Genomic DNA, 13,101 nt, shown 5'->3' with positions numbered 1-13,101 from the left:
TTATTAAAAATTTTTGGAATGCATATGAATGGTTGAACAGGGAAAGCTACTTGATCTTATAAAGCAATACCTATTTTCTCTTTGATACTGGGATCCTAGGGCATGATCAAATGTTAGGATCAAATTGTGGGAAGTATGGAAACAGAAAACAACTAATATTTAGGCTATCCCATAAACTCTACAACATTTTCCCTGTAGATACACATGTTAATGGGCTCCATGAATGAAAACTAGAAAGATGGGAGAAAAATGATGCAGATTGGAAATCATGATGAAATGGTACATGGTGTCAGAGAACTTATGAAACCTGGCTCAAATATTTTGAAATTAGCACCAAAAATAAATAAGATAAGAAAAACAGTTTATTCTGTTAAAAATCAGCAGCCATGATTATAATAATTTCTGTGATGTATTCTCAATTATAACATCTTTATTAGCCATATTAATGATTATATATAGTTTAAAATTTAACAGATTCACATTTTTGGCACATTTCATTTGACAACTAATGTAAATATCTAGGTTTTTTAGAATGTAGGTAGGAGCACAGAATGATTTGAGACAGCCTGGTCCGAACGTTTCTTCCATTAATAGTATGTGTGACCATAAAAACATTATTCACAATTCTGCCATCAGTGAGAAAGGGGATTATAGTTCCTCACTTTTTAGGTTTATTGTGAAGCCTTACAAGCCCATATATATGAAGTACTTCACACAAAGTACACTCCTCACAATTATTTTTAATAGCTTTTCATTTTCTGTGCAATTGACTCACATCTCATACTTTGAATATTTCTAGAAACATAAATTAGTTTGATCAATCTACCTCAAAAATGTATTGGTAAAATATATCTTGCCATGACATATTCAATATTAAAGCATTAAAAATCATCCTTAACTTTCAAAAACTTTGTTGTAGATGTTTCACAACTGTAGATATCACCTGAAATTACATAAAATATAGGTAACCAATTTTTCTTAATTACTAATCACTATGAAAAAATTAAATTACTAATAATAAGAGGTGATTTATAGTTTAACATGTATGTCTCTGGGCTTAGTTGCTAATGCTAAATTCTAATAGCTAATGCCGATTCTAGTACATAATCTTTTTTTCAAAAATTTTATTTATTCATTCATGAAAGACAGAGAGAGAGAGAGGCAGAGACATAGGCAAAGGGAGAAGCAGGCTCCATGAAGGAAGCCCAGTGTGGGACTTGATCCCAGTACTCCGGGATCACGCCCTGAGCCAAAGGCAGATGCTCAACTGCTGAGCCATGGAGGTGTCCCTCTAGTACATAATCTTTTTTTTAAGATTTTATTTATTTATTTATTTATTTATTTATTTATTTATTTATTTATTTATTCATGAGAGACACAGAGAGAAAGACAGGCAGAGACACTGGCAGAGGGAGAAGCAGGCTCCATGCAGGAAGCCCGACATAGGACTCAATCCCAGGTCTCCAGGATCAGGCCCTGGGCTGAAGACAGCACTAAACCGCTGAGCCACCTGGGCTGCCCACTAGTACATAATGTTAATTCCAATTCTTCATCATCCTAAAATTAAATTTCTTTCTTAAAAATAAAAATAATTCTACAAGAGGGACTTCCCTTATTTTTCTGTGTTTGCAAGAGTGGTTTCCATTTCCCACTTTATTTTTTCCCATACAATTTGATTTTGCAACTGACACCAGGAGAATACTCAGAGTTGATGAACTGACACCAGGAGAATACTCATAGTTGATGAACTGACACCAGGAGAATACTCATAGTTCTCACAGCCCATGTAGCAGATCACTCATTTGTAGCTAAGTAGCAGAGATAGATGACTCATAGTAAGTATTGAAATGTTTTTAAGATGGTGCTAATGTTGATTATAATAAAGATTCATTTAATAAGGATAGCAGTTTAAACATATCTAAGACAGTATGTATATATACACACACACACAGCAGACCAGGGTATATTTAACTGAATAACATGGTTTACACCCTTATGTGTTGTTAAATGTATCACTGTAGTACAATAGCATCTGTTGACATCATCTTGTTCATCATCTTGTTTTTAAAGAAATATTGATTCAAAATGATCAATTTTATGTAAAAAACATTCTAGAATAAATTAGTTTCTAGATATCTGTGCTAAAGTTGTAAGAAAATATTTTTAAGTTTTCTCCCAAATTTTAGTAGTTTGTTGCCTAACAATCAACCCATGTGTTGTTATGTTAATTCTCTGAGGATACTGTCATTTTATTTGGAAGATTGTAGGTCACAGTAGCACCATCATAGGATTAATGGAGATGCACAACACATCCTCTACGGACTTCACCTTCATGGGGCTGTTCAACAGGAAAGACATCTCCGGCCTTCTTTTTCTCATTATCTCTATCATCTTTTTCACTGCACTGATGGCCAATGGAGTCATGATCTTCCTGATTCACACCAATTCACGACTTCACACACCCATGTACTTTTTGCTCAGCCACCTCTCCTTCATTGACATGATGTACATCTCCACCATTGTGCCAAAGATGCTGGTTGATTACCTACTTGGTCAAAGAACCATCTCCTTTATGGGGTGCACAGCTCAGCACTTCCTCTACCTCATCCTCGTGGGAGCTGAGTTCTTTCTGCTGGGCCTCATGGCCTATGATCGCTATGTGGCCATCTGCAACCCTCTTCGCTATCCTGTTCTTATGAGCCGCCAGGTCTGTTGGATGATCATAGCAGGTTCCTGGTTTGGGGGCTCTTTGGATGGCTTTCTTCTAACTCCTATCACCATGAGCTTTCCTTTCTGCAACTCGCGAGAGATTAATCATTTCTTCTGTGAGGCACCTGCAGTCTTGAAGTTGGCATGTGCAGACACAGCCCTCTATGAGACAGTAATGTATGTGTGCTGTGTTCTGATGCTGCTGATTCCTTTCTCTGTGGTGATTTCTTCCTATGCTCGAATTCTGACCACAGTCCACCACATGAGTTCAGTGGAAGGGAGGAAAAAGGCATTTGCCACCTGCTCATCTCACATAACAGTGGTGACCTTGTTCTATGGGGCTGCCACGTACACCTACATGTTGCCACACTCTTACCACAGGCCAACCCAGGACAAAGTCTTTTCTGTGTTCTACACAATCCTTACACCAATGCTAAATCCACTCATCTACAGTCTAAGGAACAAGGATGTGACTGGAGCTCTGAAAAAAGCATTGGCCAGGTTCAAGGGTACGCAAAGGGTGGCAGGAGAAGTGTTTTGATAGTGGCTTTTTCTCATGTGGATGGCAAATGGGAGACTTTGTGGACAGTGGTAGCCATGCTCTCAATGAAGGATTAAGCTGGAGAGTAGGTTCAATTGTGCAGGATGAAAAAAAAGAGAGAGAGAGAAAGATCAATATAAAAAAATGCATCCTCTTGATCTTCATTCCTTCATCTCTCTTTTCTTTATTATACCTTCCCTTTATTCTGTCCTGTTCACCTGTATTCAAAATAAATGCCCAGTGTTTTTCAAGAATAGAAGATAAAATTTCTTGATCTGCAATTTCACCTTTTGGAGATAACATAAATTGCATGAAATTTTAAATGGTATGAAGTATGCTGAGTGCAGGAAGGAAGATGGTACTTTTGGTATATATGATACTGTTTTAAAACTCTATGCACCACCTAAAAATAAGAAAAAATATCTTTTCTATTTTGAAGACTAATACCTGACTCAGCCTTTAAAGAAGACAATTGTGTATCTACCTATGTGTTCCAGTTTGTCAGTTGGTCAAAAGAGTCACTGAATATAGTTTTCTCAAATAGTCATTGTGTTGTATAAAATAACTAGATGTGTTTTACTTTAAGTATCAATGCAGTATTTAACTTTTGTTTGTAGCATGTAAGTGAAAACTACCTGTCAGATAAATTAAAATTGATGGATGATGACGAAGGGCATTGCCCAGAAAAGAAAATGTGGGGATATAATATGCTTATAAAAGTTTCCTAAATGTCAGAGGAACACACAGGGACATAGGCTGGGAGGATACTAAAATATTTTTTCAAATATGTCACAGGGTCATCAGGGTTAATTATATACCAGCCAGATACTAGGAGTTTGCTCTTTTTCCATATTCATACTCCTCACTGATTCGGGAATTGAGGACAATAAACATGTGGCAAAACATATTTAGTGTTGCATTTGATTATATAAAGACTTTAAGTATAATAGAAGTTACTTGTAAAAAAAAATAGAAGTTACTTGTTAAAATTATTAATAATCATAATCAATCATGTTAGTCAATCTGTCTAAAACTTAACAATTCATATACCTTGTAAGGCTCACCATTCTCTAACAAACTTGGAACCAAAAAACACATATTAACAGCTCTAATTACAGATGAAAACAGTGGGGATCAAGGAAGTAAGAGACTTCTGTTGGGAAATATTTTAGAGTGCAAATTTTCAAGAAATATGATTGATTAAACATTATATATTTCAGATACATCTTGATTCATTCATTCATTCATTCATGTACTAATCTATTCATCATAGCTGATAGCAAGATAGTTAAAGTATCTACAGTCAAAATGTCAAAAAAGTTACATTCTAATGGAGGAAAGACAATGAAAGAAAAAAACCACTAGCAATCACGAAAACAATTTATATCATCCCACTTCACTGTATGTAGCAACAGTGACTAAGGCTGAAAGTATCTGTTCTCTGTGATGCAAAAGAAACACCCTCTCGTGAATTTCTTATAAACAAGCATGATATCTTTACCAAAAGATATCTAGTAACAGATTAAAATAAGTAGCTACGCAAAAGCCCACTAGTGATGACTTGGGGAAATAAATTGTGACGTGGTCATGCAATAAGAATAAACATTCTATTAACAATATTACAATGATATAGATCATTTATTTTTTTATTTTTTTTGTTGGAGTTCAATTTGCCAACAAATAAAATAACACCCAGGGCTCACTCCGCCAAGTGACCCCCAGTGCCCATCAACCAGTCACCCCAACACCCTGCCCACTGCCCATTCCACTACCCCTTGTTCATTTCCCAGAATTCAGTGTCTCTCATGTTTTGTCACCATCACTGATGTTTTCACTCATTTTCTTTATTTTCCCTTTATGCCCTTTCACTAATTTTTATATTCCCCAAATGAATGAGACCATATAATGTTTGTCCTTTTCCGATTGACTTATTTCACTCAGCACAATACCCTCCAGGACCCTCAAGGTGGAAGCAAATAGTGGGTATTTGTTTTTTTTAATGGCTGAATAATATTCCATTGATATCGACCACATCTTCTTTATCCATTCATCTGTCGATGGACACCGAGGCTCCTTCCACAGTTTGGCTATTGCGGACCTTGCTGCTATAAACATCGGGGTGCAGGTGTCCTGGCATTTCACTGCATCTGAATCTTTGGGGTAAATCCCCAGCAGTGCAATTGCTGGGTCGTAGGGCAGATCTATTCTTAACTCTTTGAGGAACCTTCCACAGTTTTCCAGAGTGGCTGCACCAGTTCACATTCCCACCAACAGAGCAAGAGGGTTCCCTTTTCTCCACATCCTCTCCAACATTTGTGGTTTCCTGCCTTGTTAATTTTCCCCATTCTCACTGGTGTGAGGTGGTATCTCATTGTGGTTTTGATTTGTATTTCCCTGATAGCCCAGTGATGCAGAGCATTTTCTCATGTGCTTGTTGGCCATATCTATGTCTTCCTCTGTGAGATTTTGGTTCATGTCTTTTGACCATTTCATGATTAGATAGTTTGTTTCTTTGCCGATGAATTTAATAAGTTCTTTATAGATCTTGGATACTAGCCCTTTATCTGATAGGTCATTTGCAAATAACTTTTCGATTCTGTAGGTTTTCTTTTAGTTTTGTTGACTGTTTCTTTTGCTGTGCAAAAGCTTCTTATCTTGATGAAGTCACAACAATTCATTTTGCTTTTGTTTCTCTTGCCCTCATGAATGTATTTTGCAAGAAGTTGCTATGGCCAAGTTCAAAAAGGGTGTTGCCTGTGTTCTTCTCTAGGATATTGATGGAATCTTGCCTCACATTTAGATCTTTCATCCATTTTGAGTTTACCTTTGTGTATGGTGTAAGAGAATGGTAAGTGTATGGTAAGTGTATGGTGTAAGAGAATGGTAAGTGTATGGTAAGTATATGGTAAGAGAATGGTAAGTGTATGGTGTAAGTTTCATTCTTCTGCATGTGGATGTCCAATTTTCCCAGCACCATTTATTGAAGAGACTGACTTTTTAGTCAGTGAATAGTCTTTCCTGCTTTGTCGAATATTAATTGACCATAAAGCTGAGGGTCCACTTCTGGATTCTCTATTCTGTTCCATTGATCTATGTGTCTGTTTTTGTGCCTGTACTACACTGTCTTGATGACCACAGCTTTGTAGTACAACCTGAAATCTGGCATTGTGTCTTGCTGCTTTATCCAGTCTAAAACCCTGAGCCTTTTGATGGGTTCATTAAGCCCTTTCACATTCAGAGTTACTATTGAAAGATATGAATTTAGTGTCATCATGATATCTATTTAGTCCCTGTTTTTATAGAGTGTTCCCTTGGACTTAATCTTTCTATTACAAAATCCCCCTTAGTATTTCTGGCAGAGCTGGTTTGGAGGTCACATATTCTTTCAGTTTCTGCCTATCTTGGAAGCTCTTTATCTCTCCTTTTATTCTGAATGAGAGCCTTGCTGGATAAAGTATTCTTGGCTGCATGTTCTTCTCTTTTAGGACCCTGAATATATCCTGCCAGCCCTTTCTGGCTTGCCAGGTCTCTGTGGAGAGGTCTGCTGTTAATCTAATATTTCTCCCCATAGAAGTTAAGAGATTTCTTGTCTCTTACTGCTTTAAGGATCTTCTCTTTATCTTTGGAATTTGCAAGTTTCACTATTAAATGTTGAGGTGTTGAGCGGTTTTTATTGATTTTAGACGGGGATCTCTCTATTTCCTGGATCTGAATGCCTGTTTCCCTTCCCAGGTTAGGGAAGTTCTCAGCTATTATTTGTTCAAATACATATTATGGCTGGACCTCTGTCCCTTTTGGTGCCCTCGGGAACCCCAATTAAATGTAGATTTTTCCATCTGAGGCTGTCGTTTATTTCCCTTAATCTGTCTTCATGGTCTCTTAATTGTCTGTCTCTTTTTTCCTCAGTTTCCCTCCTTGCCATCAACTTGTCTTCTATGTCACTCATTCATTCTTCTACCTCTTTAACCCTTGTTGTTAGGACCTCTAGTTTGTATTGCATCTCATTTAATTGATTTTTAACTTCTGCCTGATTAGATTAAATTCTGCAGTCATGAAGTCTCTTGAATCCTTTATGCTTTTTTTCTAGAGCCACCAGTAGCTTTATAATAGTGCTTCTGAATTGGATTTCTGACATTGAATTGTAATCTAAATTTTGTAACTTTGTGGGAGAGAGGACTGTTTCTCATTCTTTTGAGGTGAGTTTTTCCTTCTAGTCATTTTGCTCAGTGAAGAGTGGCCAAAAACAAGTTGTACTGGAAAAAGGAGAAAAAGAGAGAAAAAATAGGTGGGGAAAACAAACAGAAAACAAATAACAAGGGAGAGTATCCTCTGATTCTATATCCTGTAAATCCCTCGACTTCCCCCTGGAACTTTCCAGTGCTGCTTGGTCAAATACCTTGCTTTTCCCCTGTCCTTCTAGCTGGTCTTCTGGGGGAGGGGTCTGCTGTGCTGATTCTCAAGTGTGTGCACCTGGGGAAGCTGCCCAGCTCCCTGCTAGGTGAGGGTTCAGTAGGAGCTGTTTATCCTGTGAGGCCCCTGCTAAGTTCCAGGTTCAACATGACACCAGGAGGAACAACGACACTGGTGTTGGCCAGCTCTCCAACCCTGGAGTCAGCTCCCACAGTAACTACTGCAGCTCAGTCTGCAGGGGCCTGGATGCTCTGGGGGTGGGAGCCTCCGATCTGCCCACTTTGGGTCTGCCTGGTGGCAGGAGCATCCTTGATGCCCTGTGTCCTCCCAGCCTCTGCCTGTCCCCGGGGTGGGGGGGAGGGAGCACTGGATCTTGGGCTGTGTCTCACAGTGCTCTGGGCTCAGGGGCCTGCACCGCTGGAATCGTACTCCCGGGACTGCGCAGCCCCCTTCTCACAGAGCCGCCACCCGAGCTGCCCCCCGGGCTGCTCCTTGGGCCTGCTGGTCGAGCCCTCTAGCCCTTTAGGGAGCTAGGCCGGTTGTGTGATGTGCTCTCCTCTGGGGTGCAGTTCCTCTGTTAGTGCCATTGGGAGCCTAAGAGCATCCCGGCCCCTCCTGGCCATCTTACTCTGCCTCTTCTATCCTTGCTTTTAATGAGTGAATGTTTCTGCTCTTATCCAAAAATAAAACTCTCTAATAGGACTCTGTATTGCAGCTTTTCAGCCTACTCACAGGCTTATCCTGAAATTCCTTACCTCTCTTGCTTCAGTCATTGATTTATTGTCATCTCCTTTCATGGCTTGGCATTTATACCTTAAAATATTTGCCCTATTCTTCAGGGTTTTTTTTCTTTATATATACAAATTCTCCCTAGGTGATCTTCTAAAGTAGTCTGCTGTGGTGTTACATGCAATATGCTTATGAAGTCTATCTTCACACTTAACAACCCAACCCTCTCCACCTGCATTTTCCCATGTCCGACTCCTTTCCTGCTCAAGTTAGAGTCTCCTCAAAGTCTTCCCTTGAACATAGTAGCTTGAGTAGCCCTTCACTGATCTCCACTATCCCACTGTGTATTTCTTGTATACACTTCATTATGTCATAGGTTCTATTTTACTAGTTTTAAGATAAAATTGACATATAACATGTGTTAGTTAAAATGAGCTAGAAACTTAGATGTTAGAATTGTTGTCATCAAAAAGATAGGAGATAACAAATGTTATCAAGGGAATCTTTGTGCACTGTTTGTGAGAATGCAAATTAGTGCAGCCATTGTGGAAAACAGTATGAAAGTTCCTCCACAAATAAAAACAATAGTACTCCCATATAATTAAGTAATTCCACTTCTGGAAATATAGGAAATATAGGATACAAAATCACTATGTGAAGGAATATCTGAATATCCATGTTTATTGAAACATTGGTCACAATACTCAAAATATGGAAGCAACTTAAACAGCCATTGATGGATGAATGGATAAAGAAAATGTGACATATATCTAATATGAGTTATATTTTAACTTTTTATGAAGTAAAATAAGCATACAAAATATTAAACATAAAAAATGTGTGAAGTTGATCAATTTTCTCAAATTGAACACGTGGTGTGTAATCAGCACAGAAAGCTACCAGCATCTCAGAACCCACCCATATGCCCTGTAAGCCACTCATCTTCCAAGCATAGGCTAGTTTTACTGAACCTATACTTTCTATAAATATACTCTTTTTTAATTTTCTACTTCACTCCAACATGTTTCTGAGATTAATCTATATCATTGTAGTGGCTCCATCAAGATGACGGAAGAGTAGGGTCCCCAAGTCACCTGTCCCCACAAACGTACCTAGATAACTTTCAAATCATCCTGAAAACCTACAAATTCGGTCTGAGATTTAAGGAGAGAACAGCTGGAATGCTACAGTGAGAAGAGTTCGCGCTTCTATCAAGGTAGGAAGACGGGGAAAAAGAAATAAAGAAACAAAAGGCCTCCAAGGGGGAGGGGCCCCATGAGTAGCCAGGCTAAGGCTGGGGCGAGTGACCCCAGGACAGGAAAGCCCCGTCCCAGAGAGCAGGAGCTTCACCAATCTTCCCACACAGAAAGGTGCTTGCATGGAACTCAGGCAGGATCCCAGGAGGGGCAGTGGAGCCCCCAGGTTACCAGGGTCACTAACAGAGGAAGTGGGGAGACCGCGCTACACATCATGGGTGGAACTCCCTAAAGGGCTGGACAGTGTGCACGGTGGGGCCTGGGGAGCAGCTATGGGGTGACTCAGGTGGCAGCTCCGCGCGGATGCGGCTGCACGGCCCTGGGAGTGCAATTGCAGCGGTGCAGGCCCCAGAGCCCAGGCCGCCTGGGGACACAGCACAAGATCCTGGGCTCCCCCCAGGACAGGCAGAGGCCAGGAGGACACAGGACAGCCAGGACAGTCCTGCCACTGGGGGGGCCCCAAGCTGTGCAGGTCAGCGACCTCCACCGCCGGAGTAGCCATACCCCTGCAGACTGGGAACTGTAGTGCTTACTGCGTGAGTTGACTCCAGAGTTGGAGATCTGGGCGCCGCCAGTGTTGTTCCTCCTGGTGTCATCTTGTACCAACGACTGAGCAGGGGCCTCACAGGATAAACAGCTCCAACTGAGCCCTGTACCTGGCAAGAGGAGGGGCAGCTCCCCCAGGTACACACACCTGAGAATCAACACAGCAGGCCCCTCCCCCAGAGGACCAGTTGGAAGGACAGGGGAACAGCAAGTTCTTGACAAAGAAGTGCTGGAAAGCCCAGGGGAGGTCGAGGGACATACAGTATACAGAATCATAGGATATCCCTCCTTGTTTTTTGTTTTTTGTTTGCTGGTTCCCTTTTTTCCCACTTTTTCTTTCCTTTTTCCAGTACAACTTGTTTTTAGCCAGTCTGCACTGAGCAAAATGACTAGAAGAAAGAACTTACCAGAAAAGAAAGAATAAGAAAGAGTACTTTCTCCCACAGAGTAACAGAATTTGGATTACAATTTGATGTTAGAAAGCCAATTCAGAAGCACAATTACAAAGCTACCTGAGGCTCTGGGAAAAAAGCATAAAGGAATCCAGAGACTTCATGACTGCAGAATTTAGATCTAATCAGGCTGAAATTAAAAATCAATTCAATGAGATGCAATCCAAACTGGAGGTCCTAACGATGAGGGTTAACAAGGTAGAAGAATGAGTCAGTAACATAAAAGACATGTTGATGGCAAGGAAGGCAGCTGAGGAAAACAGAGAAAAACAAAAGACCATGAGGATAGGTTAAGGGAAAAAAATGACAGCCTCAGATGGAAAAATCTACATTTAATTGGGGTTCCACAGGGTGCCAAAAGGGAGAGAGGACCAGAAAGTGTATTTGAACAAATCATAGCTGAGAACTTCCCTAATTTGGGGAGGGAAACAAGCTTTCAGATCCAGGAGATAGAGAGATCCCACCTCCACTAAAAACAATAAAAACCGCTCAATATATCTGTATTTAATAGTGAGAGATCCAAAACCTTTCTGGGGAGGAGTATTAGGGTAACAGCAGACCTCTCCACAGAGACCTGGCAGGCCAGAAAGGGCTGGCAGGATATATTCAGGGTCCTAAATGAGAAGAACATGCAACCAAGAATACTTTATCCAGCAAGGCTCTCATTCAAAATGGAAGGAGAGATAAAGAGCTTCCAAGACAGGCAGGAACTGAAAGAATATGTGACCTCCAAACCAGCTCTGCAAGAAATTTTAAGGGGGACTCTTAAAATTCCCCTTTAAGAAGAAGTTCAGTGGAACAATCCACAAAAACAAGGACTGAATAGATATCATGATGACACTAAACTGATATCTTTCAATAGTAACTCTGAATGTGAACGGGCTTAATGACCCCATCAAAAGGCGCAGGGTTTCAGACTGGATAAAAAAGCAGGACCCATCTATTTGCTGTCTACAAGAGACTCCTTTTAGACAGAAGGACACCTACAGCCTGAAAATAAAAGGTTGGAGAACCATTTACCATTCAAATGGTCCTCAAAAGAAAGCAGGGGTAGCCATCCTTAGATCAGATAAACTAAAATTTACCCCGAAGACTGTAGTGAGAGATGAAGAGTGACACTATCTCATACTTAAAGGATCTATCCAACAAGAGGACATAACAATCCTCAATATATATGCCCCGAATGTGGGAGCCGCCACATATTTAAACCAATTAATAACCAAAGTGAAGAAATACTTAGATAATAAGAACACTTACACTGGTGACTTCAATCTAGCTCTTTCTACCCTCGATAGGTCTTCTAAGCACAACATCTCCAAAGAAACGAGAGCTTTAAATGATACACTGGACCAGATGGATTTCACAGATATCTACAGAACTTTACATCCAAATGAAACTGAATACACATTCTTCTCAAGTGAAGATGGACATTTCTCCAGAATAGACCACATACTGGGTCACAAATCGGGTCTGAACTGATACCAAAAGATTGGGATTGTCCCCTGCAAATTCTCAGACCATAATGCCTTGAAATTAGGACTAAATCACAACAAGAAGTTTGGAAAGACCTCAAACAAGTGGAGGTTAAGGACCATCCTGCTAAAAGATGAAAGGGTCAACCAGGAAATTAAGGAAGAATTAAAAAGATTCATGGAAACTAATGAGAATGAAGATACAACGGTTCAAAACCTTTGGGATGCAGCAAAAGCAGTCCTGAGGGGGAAATACATTGCAATACAAGCATCCATTCAAAAACTGGAAAGAACTCAAATACAAAAGTGCACCTTACACCTAAAGGAGCTAGAGAAAAACAGCAGTAGATCCAGCAGAAGAGAAGAGTTAATTAAATTTCGAGCAGAACACAATGAAATCGAGACCAGAAGAACTGTGGAACAGATCAACAAAACCAGGAGTTGGTTCTTTGAAAGAATTAATAAGATAGATAAACCATCAGCCAACCTTATTAAAAAGAAGAGAGAGAAGACTCAAATTAATAAAATCATGAGTGAGAAAGGAGAGATCACTACCAACACCAAGGAAATACAAACGATTTTAAAAACATATTATGAACAGCTATAAGCCAATAAATCAGGCAATCTAGAAGAAATGGACATATACCTGGAAAGCCACAAACTACCAAAACTGGAACAGGAAGAAATAGAAAACCTGAACAGGCCAATAACCAGGGAGGAAATTGAAGCAGTCATCATAAACCTCCGAAGACACAAAAGTCCAGGGCCGGATGGCTTCCCAGGGGAATTCTATCAAACGTTTAAAGAAGAAATCATACCTATTCTACTAAAGCTGTTTGGAAAGATAGAAAGAGATGGAGTACTTCCAAATTCGTTCTATGAGGCCAGCATCCCCTTAATTCCAAAACCAGATAAAGACCCCACCAAAAAGGAGAATTACAGACCAATATCCCTGATGAACACGGATGCAAAAAATTCTCAACAAG

At 40.0% G+C, this 13,101-nt stretch overlaps 1 protein-coding gene across 1 annotated transcript; it reads left to right on the top strand.

Annotated features, from left to right (window-relative positions):
• Positions 1–2,185: 2,185 nt before the first annotated feature.
• On the top strand, positions 2,186–3,250 carry LOC121474889 (olfactory receptor 2T1). The gene has a single exon (XM_041728046.1). The coding sequence runs from the start codon at positions 2,294–2,296 to the stop codon at positions 3,248–3,250; it is 957 nt and encodes a 318-aa protein (XP_041583980.1). The 5' UTR covers positions 2,186–2,293.
• Positions 3,251–13,101: the final 9,851 nt, after the last annotated feature.

Source organism: Vulpes lagopus, chromosome 13 (genome assembly GCF_018345385.1).
Source record: "Vulpes lagopus strain Blue_001 chromosome 13, ASM1834538v1, whole genome shotgun sequence".
NCBI lineage: Eukaryota > Metazoa > Chordata > Mammalia > Carnivora > Canidae > Vulpes > Vulpes lagopus.
The sequence above is the reverse complement of the archived record's forward strand: the minus strand, read 5'-3'. Positions and strand labels throughout refer to the sequence as shown.

Bases quoted from the DNA above. Each gene is read 5' to 3' on its own strand.
- LOC121474889 (XM_041728046.1), top strand. From the start codon at position 2,294: ATGGAGATGCACAACACATCCTCTACGGACTTCACCTTCATGGGGCTG.